The sequence below is a fragment of the Sinocyclocheilus rhinocerous genome, unplaced genomic scaffold (assembly GCF_001515625.1).
Source record: "Sinocyclocheilus rhinocerous isolate Xijiao unplaced genomic scaffold, SAMN03320098_v1.1 scaffold6325, whole genome shotgun sequence".
In the NCBI taxonomy this organism is placed as follows: Eukaryota; Metazoa; Chordata; class Actinopteri; order Cypriniformes; family Cyprinidae; genus Sinocyclocheilus; species Sinocyclocheilus rhinocerous.
In genome coordinates, this window is record NW_015658728.1 from 23,995 (window position 1) to 42,599 (window position 18,605).

Below are 18,605 nucleotides of genomic sequence, written 5' to 3' on the forward strand. Positions count from 1 at the left end.
GGTAACTAGGAATTACACAAGCTTCAGTCTGGATCCAGCCCTTACAAAGACCTGAGATGACCAAACACCTGAGAAGAGATGATGCCGACCCCTCAGAAGACCTCAGATGATGCCAATCCTCAGACAATATACAAAACTACCAAATTTTGCTATAAGTTTGATCGCAACATATAATCATTGCTGTTAATAGTGTTCACCGTCTGTTTGATTACATGACATTTACTAACTGCTTGATTTTTACCGTACATTTCTGCTATATGAACATCAATTGAGATAGTCACCACTGATAAGCTATTACTAAATATATGTAGAAACATTATATAATGTTTCTGTAAAGCTGCTTTGCAACGATTTGCATCGTGAAAAGTGCTATACAAATAAACTTGAATTGAACTGAATGTCAACAGAAACTGATATTGACCAAAACAATCTGCTGTATTACTGTAACTGTAAATATCATGTTCTCTTTTTTATGGCTCATTTTGGTGCAGTAGCTTAGCTGATTCTTCACACATAATGCTAAAATCTATAAATCTTCCCTCATACATCATTTCCAGTGTGTGTGTAAGAGCACAGATCTTCTCCAGACTCACTGTTCTGGACGATGTCCTGCATCTTCTTCCAGACTCTGAAGGGCAGGTTGCCCAAGTAACGCGGCACATGAATCAAAGCTCCAGAAGGCGTCTGTGGATCCGGCTGTGATGAGATCTGGACTCTGGAAGAACATTCAGGATCAGAACTGCAGTGGCTTTGGATCAGAAGCAGAGAGAGCAGAGACAGCAGCAGATCACTCACCTTTCCATCGTGACTGGAAACTCCTGCAGAACAAACACACCATTGATCATCAAGAACTCAATCAACCATCAATCAATCAATGGATGATCTGAAATCAGACCTTCAGAAAGCAGACGTCACTGGCTTTCATCATCTCCTCCGTGTCTTTGATTGTGTGTGAAAGAGCTGAGATGTGTCTGTTCATCTCCTCCAGCTTCTCCTTCATCATCTGCTTCTTCTGCTCCTCTTCCTCTCTCAGTGCAGTGATTGTAGCTTCTTCTTCATCTCTGAGAAGCTGATGAAGCTTCTCAAACTGCTGTTTAATCTGACGCTCCGTGTGATCAGCTTGAGACTGAAATCAAACCACATTCATTTCAATCATTTAAAATATGTGACTTACTCTGGAGCAGCATGAAGAGCGAGTGAGTAAATGTGGGTTAGTTAACTTCAGTTTTAACTTTCTGAAGTACTAGTACTGTAGTAGTAGATGTTCTGTCTCTGTAGGTGAAAATACACATAAATCTCATCAGCCTCTTTTCACAAAACGACACAGTGTTAAATGGCTTAAAGGCAGGAATATACTACACAACTTTTGCCCTGATTTCCCCCCAATTTACAGTCCAGAGAAGTCGACGCTAGTTACAAAAAGTCAAACCCATTCTGCAGATTAGTGTTGACAGATTCCACAGAAAATAGCGAAGTGTATAATGGTTGCAGATTTTATTAGCTTCAGATTATGAATGTGACAGTGACACGGAATGTGATGTGATATGACATGTGGCCAAGTATGGTAACCCATACTCTGAATTTGTGCTCTGCCTTTAACAGTGAGTTTTGAACACACACCCAGAGCAGTGGACAGCCATTTGCTGCAGTTGGGGGTTCAGTGCCTTGCTAAAGGGAAGAGTATTGAAGGTGGAAGAGAGCGCTGTTCATTCACTCCCCCTACAATTCCTGCTGGTATTGAGACTTGAATCCACAACCTTCGGGACGACTCTCTAACCATTAGGCCACTAATCCTTAGTTGTGTAATGTATGACATCCAGTTTTCCTTTGTGATTATTTAAAGTTGGTAAGTGTATAATGCCTAGCGTTTTAAAATCTGTTCAGATTTTAAAAATCTTGTAGTGTATTCCAGCCTTAAGAAGATTCATATAATATTTGGAAGCATAACAGCTGAACCAAAGACAATAGAATACGTTGCAAACGTGCAAAAAAATGCAACGTTCTATTGGACGAAGCCCCGCCTTCTGAGTAAAAGAGCCAATCGCTAATCGGTAAAGTCCTTGCATCACTGCAGCTGCCGTTAGAAGTCCTGGTTGCTATAGAAAACGTGCGCTTAACTGCGCATGCGCACTGGCTGGTCTAGCCTGAAAAATAAGCATTTTTTGACGCTATTGGAGCAAAAGAAACATCATTTATGAGACAGTTGTTGTCAGATTTCATTGGTGATTTCAAATATTAAATTTAATCATAAGCTTGGCGAAAAGTTTGGGAGAATTTGATGTTTCCCCATTCAAATAGGAGCTGCACTTGCACGCAAGAGAGGTGTTTCAAAGATGGCCGCAGAGTGACATGACTTGCCTTAAAGGGACTTTAGCTGGACTTAGGTTAGTCAATAAAGCATTTTTAATAATTTTCTGAATGTTAGAACTAAAACATGGAAACCATGTCTGAATGAAAATGCAGAATTTCAAATTAAACTGAATTACTGGCTGGTGGTGCTTGAGACGTCATTGGTCTTTCAGTGTTTCTGTGAAAAAAGACTAGCAATAATTATTATTAAGATAAAAACAAAGATACTTAAATGTATTTTTAAATCTATTTAACAACACTAGATTACATTAAATAACTTACAACAGTCAAAGATCTTCTTTTTTTTTACCCAGATCTTCTCTCAGGTAGATTTATATTGTCAACTGCTCATGAATATTAATCATGCTGTCTGCGTTTGACTAAAATTATTTGCGGAAAGCAAAGAGTGTGAAAAGTGAGCACTAGCCAATGGGATTGCTGCTTGCATGTTAGTCCCACCCACTGCCGAAGCAACCAGCAATCAGAAGTTTCAGCTTTTGTATTTTTTTTTTCCAGTTTCTTTACATTGTATAAACTCAAAGGGTTAGTTCACCCAAAAATTAAAATTAGCCCATAAATTACTCTCCCCTGCGCTTCCGCGTTCGTCACCTCTGAGTGGCGCATGCGCAACGCTGAACTCATACGACATCCGCCCGGAGCTGCTTCTGTGTACAACTGCTGGCGCAAGCTACATTAAAGTGATTATTAAGTTTTGAATATGGATATTTTTCTTACAAAAATGCATCGATTCACTACAGGAGGCCTTTGTTCACCCCCCGGAGCCGTGTGAGACACTTTTTTATGGATGGGCGCTTTTTATTTAACTTCTTTTGGACTGAAGCATGCAACACCCGCTGAGTGGCATTAAACAGCTTGAAAGATCAAAGACGATTTTTTATATAACTCAGACTGGATTCGTCTGAAAGAAGAAAGTCATGTACACCTAGGATCAGAATGAGCTTTATGAGCTTTATTGCCAGGTATGTTTACACATATTATTTTCAAAAGTGACATGTCGTCCTAGTTATAAAAGTTGCTGTGACCCTGAGAAGGCGAATATTTGATGGTTTAAATGCATATTTCTAATTTTATTTTATTTATTTTTTACATATTTTGAATAAATGTCCGTATATGTAATAATAATTTCCATCTTTATATACTATTAAATAAAAACATGCATTGAAAATTTTTGTTTTCCAGTCAAAGGAAGATACAATTATGCGAGACAACCAATTCAGCTTTTCTCATCAAATTCGATTTGAAAAGAATCAATCCTCACCTTGATGTGTTGAACTGTTCTCTCAAATTCCCCTTTAATGTTTTCTTTGTGTTTTAGTTTCTCTTGTAAGGGCTTCAGTGCTGTATTGAGCTCCTCCTGGAATTGAAAGTGAAAATCCAAGACACCAGAGATTCATGCTAGATGTACATTGAATGCATATGGTACAGAGACATACATTGTTTATTATATAAAACTTATATATATATCCCCTACCTTATATGATGAAGCCACTTCACCGATGGGTCTGAATGTGTGATTGATGTGTGTCTGTGAAGTAAAGCACACTAAACACGCAGGCTGTTTGTCCTCCAGACAGAAGAGTTTGAGTTTCTCACTGTGTAAACTGCAGAGTTCCTCGGATCCTGATGAAAGGTTCTCGTTATTCTCCTTCAGGTACAACTCGCACAAGTTTTTTAACGCCAGATTACACGTAGGTTCATGTTTTGACAGTCTCCTGCAGACAGGACACTCCCGAGCTTTCTTGATTTTCCAGAACTGTTGAAGACACTCTTTACAGAAACTGTGACTACATGATAAAATAACAGGAACATTGAAAACATCACGACACACGGGACAACTATAATCATACTCAGCTGGTGAATCCATTTTCAGCGTTTGAGCTCCAGAAATCTAAACTTAACTTTCACTTTCTGAATGATTGCTTCAAGAATCACGAGAATGAGCTCAAGCAAACTAAACTTCACTTTCATTTTATGAACGAGAATCTCAAAAAAAAAAAAAAAACTTCTCAAAAATCCTTCTTAAAAGCGTTTTTGTCCAACATGAGAGTCAGTTTGATAGGAAGAGAAATCATGAATCTCTTCCTGGTACGCGTTATGTAAGAGGGTGGAGTTTCTGATCATCTTTGGTTTTGTTGAGCAGCAGGTCAGATTAAGTGCAGCAGGTTAATGTGAGCAAAATGCGTTCAAAATGAACTCCCAAAAGTTCAATGCTAAAAAACCTTGAATCAGCAACATAAAAAAAGAGAGTCAACGCACTTTATTTGCAATTGCGTTCAATGTATTCTTTATTCGAACCTCACGAGTCAAAATGATTTCTTCACATGCCGAAGTCACAAAACACACGTCTGCTTATGGGGCTGATTGTCAGTGTTTGGAGACGCCAAACCATTTCTTCTGCATCATCCTCATTCACATTTACCGTCACAAGGTAATGACCAGAAAATCAATTTACATTTTACATACACATTTCTTAATTTAGCGGACACTTTTAACCAAAAAGAGGAATATAACAAAGTGATGCATCTTCGTTTAAAAAGCTATAAAATACACCACACAAAAACGAATTACTATTACCACAGGAAATGACGCGTGCGAGCATCGTCAAGTGCAAACGGCAGTCTTATTAAGAAAAAACAAAAACTTTTCTACAGTTGAGGTTTAAAAAATATTAGTGATTATTATACTTTGTTGTGGTCAGAGGCCAACTTAAAATAAAAGGGAACTATACAGTTTATCTCAGATTTTACCTCAGGCCACCTCACGGGAGATTATTCGTGAACAAATCAACCAAACAGGGCATTTAATTGTCCCGTTGCAAAAAGCCTATGCTTTCAAATTTTGTCATTTAAGAAATTCATACAATAAATACCGTTTTGTGGCTCTTTAATGTGTCCTGACAGATCGCTGTAGCGCCTCAGTTCAAGCAAAACCACTAACAAAACACTACAGGAAACCAGTTTTTAATGGTTAATAGTTGATGGTTTGTAATATGTACTGGTATTTGTAGTGGAAACCAACAGAATTTTTGTGATTGGTTTCTATTGTTTTTTTTTTTTTTTCAGCAGGCAAGATTATAATGGTATAACTACTTTTACAGAAGTAATGACCAGAAAATCAATTTACATTTTACATACACATTTCTTAATTTAGCGGACACTTTTAACCAAAAAGAGGAATATAACAAAGTGATGCATCTTCGTTTAAAAAGCTATAAAATACACCACACAAAAACGAATTACTATTACCACAGGAAATGACGCGTGCGAGCATCGTCAAGTGCAAACGGCAGTCTTATTAAGAAAAAACAAAAACTTTTCTACAGTTGAGGTTTAAAAAATATTAGTGATTATTATACTTTGTTGTGGTCAGAGGCCAACTTAAAATAAAAGGGAACTATACAGTTTATCTCAGATTTTACCTCAGGCCACCTCACGGGAGATTATTCGTCAACAAATCAACCAAACAGGGCATTTAATTGTCCCGTTGCAAAAAGCCTATGCTTTCAAATGTTGTCATTTAAGAAATTCATACAATAAATACCGTTTTGTGGCTCTTTAATGTGTCCTGACAGATCGCTGTAGCGCCTCAGTTCAAGCAAAACCACTAACAAAACACTACAGGAAACCAGTTTTTAATGGTTAATAGTTGATGGTTTGTAATATGTACTGGTATTTGTAGTGGAAACCAACAGAATTTTTGTGATTGGTTTCTATTGTTTTTTTTTTTTCAGCAGGGCGATCATCTCTTCCTTTTTACTACTAGTTACAGCACAAAATAAACATGAATAAACATCAAGGGCTGCACAATGTCGGAAAAAAACTCACAATGCGATATTTTGTTTTTCTGCGATATATATTGCAACATGAAAAAAAAAAAATAAATCACCAGATGACTTAATTGAATAGCTCGATTTGAAAAAAAATTATGATTTTGTAGGCGAGTAATTCAGCATAGAAAATAAACAATATACAAGCATAGATAAATATAATAAAACAAAGATACAAATGAAATAAACAGTGCTTTATATTTTTCAGGCAAGTCTAACAGTATTCAGGTACAGAAATTGAATAATCAAATGTAAAATAACACTGTATAGTCTTCACTGTATAAATTAAATAGAGTTAAAGCTACAAAAGTGATTTTTCTCTTTGCGTTTTGTTGTTTGATTAACATTCATGACACAGAAAGCATCAGGAACATTAAACTACTGTGAACCAATATGCTGTTATATATATCCGTTTTCTTTCTCAATTGTTTACCTTCACCTAAGCAACTGTGTTTATAAGGATACTTGCAGAGACATGCATTTTGCCCGTTAAGTGTCACTTCAGGCACAAATAGACGAAGTGAACGGAATTCGGTGTTGATCTGCATCTGCGTGGCTCTGTGTGTGAGCACAGAAAACAGCACGTGTACATAATTGAGCTCTATTTTGCGCCTTCTCGCACTTGAATGTTTAAAAAGACAGAACCTGAAACACATGCAAATGAACCTTCATTGAATGATGGTTAAACTTTGCAATTAATCTAATAATCACCTGCTTTTCGAACCCTGGTCCATACGGATTAACGATCACTAAATACTATACTAAATATCGCAGATCCTGTGATGTGATTATCGCATTTGCACACATCGCGATATCAATGCTGAAATATCGTGCAGCCCTAGAAGGTATGATATTTCAACCACGGAAAGACATCAATATACCATTATTTGTCAGACAAAAATGAAATTGAATAATCAAATGTAAAATAACACTATATAGTCTTCACTGTATAAATTAAATAGAGTTAAAGCTACAAAAGTGATTTTTCTCTTTGCGTTTTGTTGTTTGATTAACATTCATGACACAGAAAGCATCAGGAACATTAAACTACTGTGAACCAATATGCTGTTATATATATCCGTTTTCTTTCTCAATTGTTTACCTTCACCTAAGCAACTGTGTTTATAAGGATACTTGCAGAGACATGCATTTTGCCCGTTAAGTGTCACTTCAGGCACAAATAGACGAAGTGAACGGAATTCGGTGTTGATCTGCATCTGCGTGGCTCTGTGTGTGAGCACAGAAAACAGCACGTGTACATAATTGAGCTCTATTTTGCGCCTTCTCGCACTTGAATGTTTAAAAAGACAGAACCTGAAACACATGCAAATGAACCTTCATTGAATGATGGTTAAACTTTGCAATTAATCTAATAATCACCTGCTTTTCGAACCCTGGTCCATACGGATTAACGATCACTAAATACTATACTAAATATCGCAGATCCTGTGATGTGATTATCGCATTTGCACACATCGCGATATCAATGCTGAAATATCGTGCAGCCCTAGAAGGTATGATATTTCAACCACGGAAAGACATCAATATACCATTATTTGTCAGACAAAAATGACGATTTCGACATTAAGATTGGTAGATCGCCTGTCAAACAAACTCCCAGCGAAGGCTGAATTACGAAATTAAGTTATAAAGTTACATTTAACGTAAAATGAGCAAAAGCATGCAAAAAAATGCATTTACAAACTGCATTGGCAGTGCTTACCTTGTCTCTGGTGTCCGTCTGCTAATTGGATTCTAAATCAACATCTTAAAGACATTCTCTAAACGTCTATTTGACATCTGATAGGAAACGTCCTATAGAAGCAGATGAGCAAACACTAAAACATAGGTCTTGCAGATGTAAATGCAGACGTAAAATAGACGTCTCCGTGATGTACGAGTGCTATCAGGGTCGCCGATGCCAAACGAATATCTAGCATGCCAAATATCTGGACCGGTCGGCCAACTCGACATCCCCTGGTGTCAGGTGTCGCGACGAGCTACAGCCAATGAGAGAGCAAGGCATGGGTTGAGGTCACTGGAAGAAAAAAAGCAGCAGCAACACGGCTTTAAGAAAAGCTTGGACACAAGAAATGGAGCAAAATTTTTCAGAACAGATCATCACGCAAACAGCTTGCAGCACTAATTTCTTCCCGACGTCCATTTTCACATCCATTGATTTGGGGACCGGATAGAGTCATTGGGTAACAGAGTTGTTGTCAGCTGGTGTAGTGTGTGACCCCCTGTTGCGGATCATTTACGTAGTGTGAACACCACAACGACCTCAAGACAGACAGCAAGTCATGTAGTCGGAGCAGCACAGCGATCTGCGGACGTTTAAAGGTGTGTAGTCTGAACGAGGCATAAGATCACGTAACATTAAAACAGCCTTCTGTCTGTGCCGCCTTCATTTACTTACTCGTTTTCGTCACTTTCACTTCAATTCTCAGGCACTGACTCGTTCGCTAAAGCCTAGTTCAAAAGTTGTAATAACACGAGAAAGTAAATAAGACATTAAGTGACTGTAAGACTCTGCAACAGACTCTTGTGCACAAGCAAAATAAACTTGAAAGAAGAAGCAGGTATGACGTGATTTCCAGTAAAAATCCATTTCCTCTAATTCACATCAATTATAAAAGCATTAATGAATAAAATCATAATTTATTCAGAAAAAAAAAAAAAACTAAAATAAAGTTTCACAAAAATAATGTTTACTGCATTATACTGTGATTAATATGTATAATGTTTAATTTTCTTTTATAAACTGAATTATAGTAAAGGTTAAACAAACTTACAAAAATAACACATCTGTCCTCTCGTCTTACTAAAGTCCTGGACAAATGCAGATCAACAGCTGAAAGGCAAAATGTTCTGATCGCTGTCTAACAGATGAAACGTTTATTCGGAGTATGAACAGCATTTATTCTCTATTTAAGCAACATGAAGTAAAAGATCCTTCATCAAACACAGGCATCAGAAACGTGTTCTGGGTCACGTCTGGATGATCTACATGAGTTCAGTCTGGAGGTTCAACATCTTTCAGCTTCATTAAAACACGTGAACACTCACCAGGACCTGCAGTAACTCTCACCTGATTAAACCCTCATAGACACAGTACAAATGTGAGCCTGTTTGTTCAGTTCTGAAGCAGGAAGTTGTAGATCCCAAAGTAGTTGTCAGTTGGAGAGATCAGCATGTCGGCTCTGGCTTTGTTCAACATCCTGCGCAGGAAGTCCCTCCGTCTGCACCACTCCTGAAGCTCCTCCTCACTGTGAGCGAAGTCACAACTCGCTCCATCAGCACAACCATCATCCAACCTGTCACAGCCAATGAGGACAAAGACCACTGTTAATAACACACCCTTCATCATCGATGACTAACTCGATGGACTTGCTGGTACACCTGGGACAGATGGAGAAACAGGGTCCAGGGAAGCGATGGGACCAGGCCAGGCTCTCGTCCTCTCCCTCTCCGCTGAACACTCTGTGCTTGTGTTTCTCTGAGGAGATGTGCTGCTGCCACTGCCGATCACTGTTACTGTGTTTCCCACACAGAGGACAGTAGAAACTGTCCAGCTGCACAAACAAACACACGAGTGGCTCCATCAGCACAAGTAAGGACAGTAAACATGAGAACGGTAAGAATGAACCTGCAGGAATGTACCATAGCTTCAGCAAAGTCTGTCGGCATGGTGATCTGCTTCTCTTCCATTGGCTGAGATGGTGAGGTGCAGTCAAATGCTCTGTTCTGATTGGAGGTCGAGAGCCAGACGTCAAACACCTGCTGGAAGTCTCTGACTGCAGCGGAGAACATGTGACCTCAATTAAACCAATCATGGACAGACCATCTCTATGAGAATTACATACTGCACTGGTGAATGTAAAATACACGTTGTCATAAATTCAAGTGCCTTATATCATTGGAATCCTTGGCTCAAGATGAACAAAACGTATATCTCCTACTTCATTTTCATCATGAAAAATATTTCTGCCAAAATGATTTTTTTGCAAAACTAGTCCTAGGTTTTTGCCTGATAGGAAACAAACCAGTGCAGAAAGATTCTCTGGAGACAAACATCAATTAAATATCAATATTTCAGACACATCGCCATTAAATTTAAATAGGCCATTTCTACTTAAAAGGCTATAATTCTTAAACGGAATGAGATATTTTCACCAAACTTGGTGCATTTATGCATGGGCTCAATCTGAGAACACACGCGAAAACTTGCAGAGCTTGGTGAATTTGTGGCACTGAAACAGAAAAAAAACTTGAATCCAAGTATAGACCTACTGGTCCGATTGACTTAGGGTTAGGCAATGTCTTTCATTGCCTATTGTTCACATATCTCGAAAGACATGGCCATCATCAGCCAATTACATTTCAGCAGCTATTAGACAAGGTTAACAGAGGCAGAATTGAAGGAAAATTGGTGGCCACCACCAGGTGGTGCTATATTAATATTTTAGCGAAAATGATTGTATTTAAAGGGATCATATGATGCAATTTCAAGTTTTCCTTTCTCTTTGGAGTGTTACAAGCTGATTGTGCATAGATAAGATCCCTGAAGTTGCAAAGACTAAAGTCTCAAATCCAAAGAGATATTCTTTATCAAAGTTAAGACTCTGCCACGCCCCCCTAAAACGGCTCGTTCTAACACGCCCCCACATATCTACATCACTATGTGGAAATATTTGCATAAAGCGGCCCAAATGTTCACGCAAAGAAGAGACAGGGTCACTCACAGTGGAGTCAGCTGTCTTAACCGTGGCTTGTGTACACATACCAGCTTCATCATTGTGTCTGTCACGCGACTCTGTTCCCCAGAGTAAAGACATTGCTCTGTCTTTACATTTATTTTGAAAGATGAAGCTCGCGTTTATGGTAAGGGGCGTTACATTTCCGACAGGTGCTTGTGGTGTTCGGCCAATCACAATGCACTGGTTCAGCTGGCCAATCAGAGCAGACTGCGCTTGTCAAAGGAGGGGGCTTTGTAGAAAACGAAGCGTTTGAGAGAGGCGGGGCATAGAGGACCTACAATAATGTACAGTATTTGAAAAATAATGTGTTTTTTGAACATTAAAGCATGTCAACATATTCTGTTACACCAAATACACCAAATAATGATCTTTAAAAAAGCATCATATGACCCCTTTAATGCAATGTTTCACACAATTATCAAACAATATTCATATCATACATTAGATCTCCTCTGCCTAAAGAAATGCTGTCAGTCAAATTGTATGTTGAATACTTGTTTTTTAATTGTTTAAACGTACTTTCTAAATAAATCCTACTTTTCTAGTCTTAGGTTTTTCAATCAATCTCAACAAAACCAGTGTAGTAGAAATCTCTTGACAGCCTATCATGAAAATGTTTGAACTTTAGTATTTTGATGGCTATAACAAGGTAATTTACAAATGTTGCCATGAACAAATATACCAAAACGTATTTTATTTCTAAATGAAACCTCAGAACTTCACAAAGCGTGGTAAGAACATGCGGCATACGACTGTAACTGAACATCAGTGTTGATTGTGTGTTTGATTTGACGCTCACAGCCGTTGTTCTTCATGTACGTCCACAGATCCTTCTCCTCCTGACTGTGAGCGAAACTACAGTTCCCGATGTAATGACATTTACGCTGATTCAGCACGTGGATGCAGATCTGTGAGGAAACGTTCAGCGTTAGACACCAAGAGCTCACAGTTTAAGCTTCCTGATTAATGTTGTTTTCACATCTGAATTGATTGTTTGATTTGGTTTTTTATTCACTCTTTTCCTTCATTTTAAATGGCCCTGCAGTGTAACAAATGAGTTTTTAACAGTACAAGTACAGTGTATTTCACATCCCTGCTTCAAAAAGAGCAAACACATTGATTTCACTTACGTCGTATTGTTGAGGAAAGGTCTTGGCAAAAGGCAAAGGTCGCACTGAGACCCACTTCTTCCTCTCATGAGATTTGACCAGTAAAACCCTCCTGTCTTTGGTCCAGCTGAAGAGACACAGACAGAGGAAGAGAGTGAGACAGCTGTGTGTGTGTGTATGTGTGTGTGTGTGTGTGTGTGTGAGAGAGAGTGTGTGTGTGTGTGTGCGTGAGCATCTGCACCTGTGTCTGGCTTTAGCAGTGCAGTATTTCAGCGCTCGGTCCGGTTCACTGACCAGCCCATCTTTCCAGCACTGACAGCACACAAACTTCATCATCAGCTCCAGCCCGTGACCTTTGACCTCAGCACTTCCTGTTCCCTGCACAGGACCCGCCTTCCCATTCGTCTCCCCCACTCTGCTTGGACTCTTTGATGTAGCAGCAGTGATTTTGTTCGGTGAGCGTGAAGCAATGACCACAGGCTGATGGAAACACAGAAATGATCACCACACGCTTTATGAAAGTCTATGTACTTATTAGTGCTGTTTACTAAGTCAGTCTTTACTAGTATTAGTCAGAGGTGACTAGTTAGAGGTTATCTAACACCAAGCATAAAAAGCATAATTCATCCAAAATAAAAAGAAGGTAGCCATCCACTGCCATTATATGACAAGTGTGCGAAGAACATTGATAAAAATTTCTCCATTTGTGAAAAGAAGGTAATCTGACTTTAGAGCAACACCAGGGTGAGTAAATAATGATGAATAATTATTTAAGAAGTATCCAGATTTCTACTAAATAATAATTTAGATAAAACTCACACGCTGTTTGTTCCAGTGTTTTTTGGACTCCTGCACGATCTCTTCATGGCTGATTCCTAAAAACACAGATGTAGTAAGTTTTCCGTGTCTCCACCTGCTGGATCACTGATGTAATGCAGTACCTCAAACAGACAGACTTCAAAGAAAAATATCTGTGCTGTGATGCATTCGATGAAAGTGTCTTGAATAAATGCAGATCATATTAATTTGATTTTAGGTTAGTAATTTGTATATTAAAAATTTTGCTGTATTTTAAAATGACTTTTTGTTTTTAGCATTGATGTGTTATTTTAACGTCAAAATAATCTGGTGTTTTTAAAAGGTTTTTTAAAAACAATTGTCATTTAATTGTGGTCAGAAGTTTACATATGCTTGATTCTTATCACTGTGTGTCATTACCTAGATGATCCACAACTAGGGATGGGTATCGCTTACGTTTTATCGATACCGATACCGATACTGCTTATCGATACTATTTAGTGCAAAAAAATATGATGTGAAAAGTTGTTGACAAATTCAAGTTATTTTATTACTGCTGAATTTTAGCAACTGTATTAAAAAAAATTTTTTTAGTCAAGAGCAGCGAGTTATTTTTCTCTTTGTGTTTTATTTTAAGGTTTGGTACAACATGACAGTGAGTAAATAATAACAGAATTGTAATTTTTGGGTGAACTATCCCTTTAATGACAATCGGCAAGTGTACGCGTTCTGAATAAACGCACGTCAGAACAGCACGCAAATAAAACGTTTAACCGGCAAGGTTTTAAAGCACACGCAAATAATGTACTTTTGTAATTGCGAATAAGTGCAGTGTCTCGTGAGTGTAACTCTACCGAATCAACATTTGATGTGAATGTTGCAGTAGGAGCCGGGAGACATGGTAAACACAGCTCATTGCTTGAGGTAGATGTTGTATTTTGTTAGTAAATGTTTCATTATATTACTAGTGTTGCCTCCTTTGTTCACTATTACACTACTGCATATATTGCATCTGACACTGGTGTCACTTAGTTTTGTAACGTGAGCCCACACTTTCAAACGTTTCACTCTTGCCGCGATGACTGATTGCATGCAAACACACACCGTGGATATCACACGCGCGTCGAGCAAACGTCGGCCACATCATTCAGTGAAGGGAAATGACAAGCAGCAGCTTCTAATTCAACACAATGGAGATAAAACAACGCATGTACCGATAACAGTATCGTTTGTCCTGAAACTTATCAGTAATCCGGTGTTGACCCAATTACGTACCGGTCCAAAAAAAAAAAAACCAGTTCTCTTTTGTTTTGTTTTGTGGTATTTCATCAGTCCCTTGTTTGTCCAGAACAGTAAACTGCCTGCTGTTCTTCAGAAAAATCTTCCAGATCCTGCAAATTCTTTGGTTTTCCAGCATCTTCTGCATATTTGACACCTTTGCAACGACTGTATGACTTTGAGATCCATCTTTTCACACTGACGACAACTGAGGGACTCGTACGCAATTATTACAAAAGGATCCAACATTCACAGATGCTCGAGAAGGAAACACGATGCATTAAGAGCTGGAGGCTGAAAACCTTTGAACTGGATGAAAATATGAAGACCTTTTTCATATTTTGTTTAAATATCTTTTTTTTTAATTTAGTACTGTCCTTCAAAAGATACTTACATGTTTCCCAGAAGATGAAATAAACACAATTACCCTGATCTTCAAATTCAAAGTGTTTTCTGTAAATCTGACGTTCATTCACATACTTGACTAAACTAATGTTCTTAACACTCTTATACGTCTTTGTGCCTTTTGAGTGAGTGATGCATGTAATGATTTCGGTGTGTTGTTTGTGTACCAGTGTCTCTCTGCAGGATCCAGATCTGCAGTTCGATGAGCGAGTGAGCGAAGCAGCAGCCGTCCTTCCTCTTACAGCCAAGGGCGAGCTCTTGACGACACACATCGAACTGACAGCGGGAGCTCAATGCTCGGAGCTTACTGTAACTCACAGCGCTGCTCTTCACCACATGAACCAAGCACCTGACAGAGAGATAGAGAATACTCTATACATGCTTACATCACACGATCCCGTATCATTCAGCTGTGACGATGTGTTTGCTATGGTGAGTTTCTCACGTACTTCTTCTTATCAAACTGATGTTGTGTCGGTGCGTTCGCACACAGAGCCGGATTCTCCTTCCAGCGTTTGCCGATCATTCTGGGTCTGCAGTCAAAACAGGCCTGTGGAAGAACAAAACCACATGCGTTTCAGCATCAGAATGGACAGAGGGGTTAAACAGAGAAGCGTTTCCTCCGAACGACAAGCACTGATCCATGTGCACCAGGTCATTATTTCAACTTCATAGAATTTTTGAACTATGTAAATTGATAATTACATGCATTTTAATTAAATCAATCTGTTGAAAGAATATGACAAGTTAAATAGACCTGTTTTTCACTGAAAACCGCCTAACAATATTGTAATAAATGGCTATAACTTGGGGAATGTTATATGTAGACAAAATTTTATTTGGAAGTGTAAAACACCCAGATACAACTTTCTAAAGAAAAACATCCAAACTTCAGGAGTTTCTGTTTTGAGTACACAGAAAAAAAACACCCAATTGTTGCTTGCATTTTTCTTAAAATTCTGGAAATTCATTCATTCTTAGAGAAAACAAAAGGAAAACTGGGACTTGAAATTAGCTAGACTGAAGCTTCAAGTTCTCCTGTTTATAATGATATATGACACTTGATGCTGACTGCTAGAATAGGTCTTAAAAAACAAAGAAAAGTGCAGACGTGTCAGGTGCCCCAAAAATGTTCTAGGTCTTTAAGGGTTAATATACAAAGCGTTTTGATATTTGGTTTAATTATACATAATAAATTTAATTATATCTTTTATATTCTATTGTTGTTGTGTTTTCTTATTCTAATGGATGCATTTTGTGCTATACTTGTAGCGTTATGGGTTTAAGAAAAGCGTGTTATAAATAAAATGCATTATTAATTAAAATTAGGTGCAATCTTAGCTTTTGTTTCTTTTAGAATAAAACTGACTGAAATTAATGAATATGACGTTAAATTACTGACTAAATTGAAATGATATTTCTGTCAAAAAACAAAAAATATAACTTAAGGCCTGTTCACACCAAGGACAATAATGATAAAGATATAATTTTTTTAATCATTCTAACTATATAATAATATCAGAACACAACTATAACGATAACGACATACAGAAAAAATATCACTGGAATCACTTACAAAAAAAAGCTAATAATCGATAAAAACATCTACAGCCAATCAGAATTGATCCTTCTTCAAAAAGCTTCTGCATTTAAAGAGGCGGACGACTAAATTGCAGTGCACACTTAAAATAAACTGAACGTTAGCATGTGTTGGTGTGGAGCTAATATGGTTATTGTTACAGTTATTGTTCGTTTGAGGAGGTGAACAGCCCTGAATATAAAAGTAATTAACACTTGAAATTACTGCTATATTGAGATCACATGACCAGCTGAACACGATTTATTTCAGTAACACACCATTGTAAGACTCTCGACTTTACACTGACTTGAATCATGAAATTACGTGTGTCTGCTTTTACCTCACAGAGGAACATGAACATGCCCGTGTGTATGTTCAGTAGCTCGATGACGCCGAGTGCTTGTCTCTCATTGGTCGAGAGCGGATTGAAGAGCAGCTCTCTGACCAGTAAGCCACGCCTCTCCTGCGTCCACACGTCAATCTCCTCTTGACAATATGCAAACGTGCAGCCCTCACCGTACTTACACACCTGATTCTCCAACACCTCTGCACACACACACACACACGGGGAGGATTAAACCACATTGTAAGTACTAGTTCATCAGTCACTGACTGGTTAACAGGTGACGCACCTCTGCAGAGCACGAAGGAGGCCTGGAAGTTGTTGCGAGTTGGGCGGGGCCGGATCCGCCTCCAGGGAGAGCTAGCCCCGCCCCTTCTCCTGCACAGCAGAAGATCCTTCTTACAGCTGTGAGTCACATCAGACCTCAACTCAAAATCCAGCACACCTGGACCTGAGAGAGACACACGGACAGATGAGTTAAAGACACAGACAGATAGACCGAACAACAGATAAAACAACAGATAGAACAACTAGACTGCTAAAACAATACGTTTCAGATAGAATGATAAACAGAACTATAGATAAAATTATAAATCAAACAATTAAATGATTGATAAAATGGTAGACAATAGATAAAACAGACAGATAAAACAATTAGAACGATAATATGATAGAATGATAAATAAAGCAACATAAAATGATAGATAACAGGAAAAACAAAATGACAGAATGATAATTAAAACGGATAGATAAAACAATGCAATTTTTTTCATTTTTTTTTAATCAATTTTGTTTAAAAACATCTTAACTTTTAGTAGTTTGATAAAATTATGTACCAAGATGTTTAAAGGGGTCATATGATGCTATTTTAAAGATCATTATTTTGTGTATTTGGTGTAACAGAATATGTTGACATGCTTTAATGTTCAAAAAACACATTATTGTTCAAATACTGTACATTATTGCAGTTTGAATTAGCCCCGCCTCTCTCAAACGCGTGTTTTCAACAAAGCCCCCTCCTTTGACAAGCACAGTCTGCTCTGATTGGCCAGCTGAACCAGTGCATTGTGATTGGCCGAACACAACAAGCAAAGGAAAAATTGAAATCGCATCATATGACCCCTTTAAAATGTGATATAAATCATAATGGAAATAGGTATGAAGTCTGTTCTGCTCACCAAGGCTGCATTTATTTGATCAAAAACACAGTAAAAAAAAAAAAGAACAATAAATGGAACGATAGATAAAACGATAAATAGAAAGATAAAATGACTAATAAAACGATAATTAGAACAATTAGAATGACAAAACAATAGATATGATAAACAGAGGGACAGATAAAAAGGTAAATAGAATGATAGATGAAAAGATCAATAGAAAGAGAGGCAGAACAATAAACAGAATGATAGATAAAACAATAAAATGATAAATAGAACGACAGGTAAAATGATAAAACAATGAACAGAACAATAGATAGAACGATAAAATAAAGCAATAAGCTTTTAATCCGCTTCGCGTCATGCCTAACAACGCCCCTTAGCTGTTATAAATTCACTGTAAACCACGGCTTCACGGGGCTTATTGCTTTTATAAAACGGTTATTCTATATACGTAGTAAGGTTTCACAAAATAAAACAGAGCAGATAAAGTGTAATGATTAGTGTTGGGTTCGAGTCTACCTAAGTCGAGTCCAAGTCGAGTCCGATTATTTAACCAATCGAGTCCGAGACAAGTCCGAGTCCCGAACAGCCGAGTCCAACGAAACACTATTATTTATTAGTATCTTAATATTGTTTTAACCTTTACAACTAGAAAAACGCAATGTCCATTTAAATGTAACAAAAGCAAACCTCTATTGCATCTTGCCATTTTGATTTTTGATTAATAATTAGTATCCTGCTTTGCTTAGCAAACTTAAAAGTCATGTAACAGAAGTTATGGCTGAATTGATTTATGTATTGTGACATATTTCAGAGTGAAAAAGGTTTTAGAATGTGAAAAATTAAAGTCTGCGTGAACCGGATGTTGCTGCCGACTTTATTTCAGTGAAGTGACGTATTTCCAGCTGAAACGGAATATTGAGAAGAGGGCGTGGTTTTATTTTTGCGCTCCTCCTCTCTGTCTCTCACTCATAGCA

The 18,605-nt window shown here is 37.9% G+C and overlaps 2 protein-coding genes across 4 annotated transcripts in view; both read right to left on the reverse strand.

Annotated features, from left to right (window-relative positions):
* LOC107722836 (E3 ubiquitin-protein ligase TRIM39-like) overlaps positions 1 to 4,335 on the reverse strand; it is a gene marked incomplete at its 3' end in the record, with an annotated part of 6,441 nt that extends 2,106 nt beyond the window's left edge. Inside the window, exons 1-5 of the mRNA XM_016531325.1 lie at positions 3,842 to 4,335; positions 3,629 to 3,724; positions 896 to 1,126; positions 796 to 818; positions 594 to 715 (exon numbers count right to left, since the gene is read on the reverse strand). Coding sequence (XP_016386811.1) covers positions 594 to 715; positions 796 to 818; positions 896 to 1,126; positions 3,629 to 3,724; positions 3,842 to 4,234 — 865 coding nt within the window. The remainder of the gene's footprint in view (positions 1 to 593; positions 716 to 795; positions 819 to 895; positions 1,127 to 3,628; positions 3,725 to 3,841) is intronic.
* A 4,586-nt stretch (positions 4,336 to 8,921) lies between these two features.
* Positions 8,922 to 18,605, reverse strand: part of zc3h7ba (zinc finger CCCH-type containing 7Ba) — a 28,685-nt gene continuing 19,001 nt past the window's right edge. Inside the window, exons 13-23 of one of the 3 annotated variants that reach the window (XM_016531328.1) lie at positions 16,758 to 16,919; positions 16,466 to 16,671; positions 14,996 to 15,096; positions 14,714 to 14,895; positions 12,885 to 12,940; positions 12,307 to 12,545; positions 12,087 to 12,192; positions 11,756 to 11,864; positions 9,860 to 9,993; positions 9,599 to 9,771; positions 8,922 to 9,513 (exon numbers count right to left, since the gene is read on the reverse strand). In XM_016531328.1, coding sequence (XP_016386814.1) covers positions 9,333 to 9,513; positions 9,599 to 9,771; positions 9,860 to 9,993; positions 11,756 to 11,864; positions 12,087 to 12,192; positions 12,307 to 12,545; positions 12,885 to 12,940; positions 14,714 to 14,895; positions 14,996 to 15,096; positions 16,466 to 16,671; positions 16,758 to 16,919 — 1,649 coding nt within the window. In that variant the 3' untranslated portion in view covers positions 8,922 to 9,332. The remainder of the gene's footprint in view (positions 9,514 to 9,598; positions 9,772 to 9,859; positions 9,994 to 11,755; positions 11,865 to 12,086; positions 12,193 to 12,306; positions 12,546 to 12,884; positions 12,941 to 14,713; positions 14,896 to 14,995; positions 15,097 to 16,465; positions 16,672 to 16,757; positions 16,920 to 18,605) is intronic. The other 2 variants (XM_016531330.1, XM_016531329.1) reach the window with 2 other exon arrangements.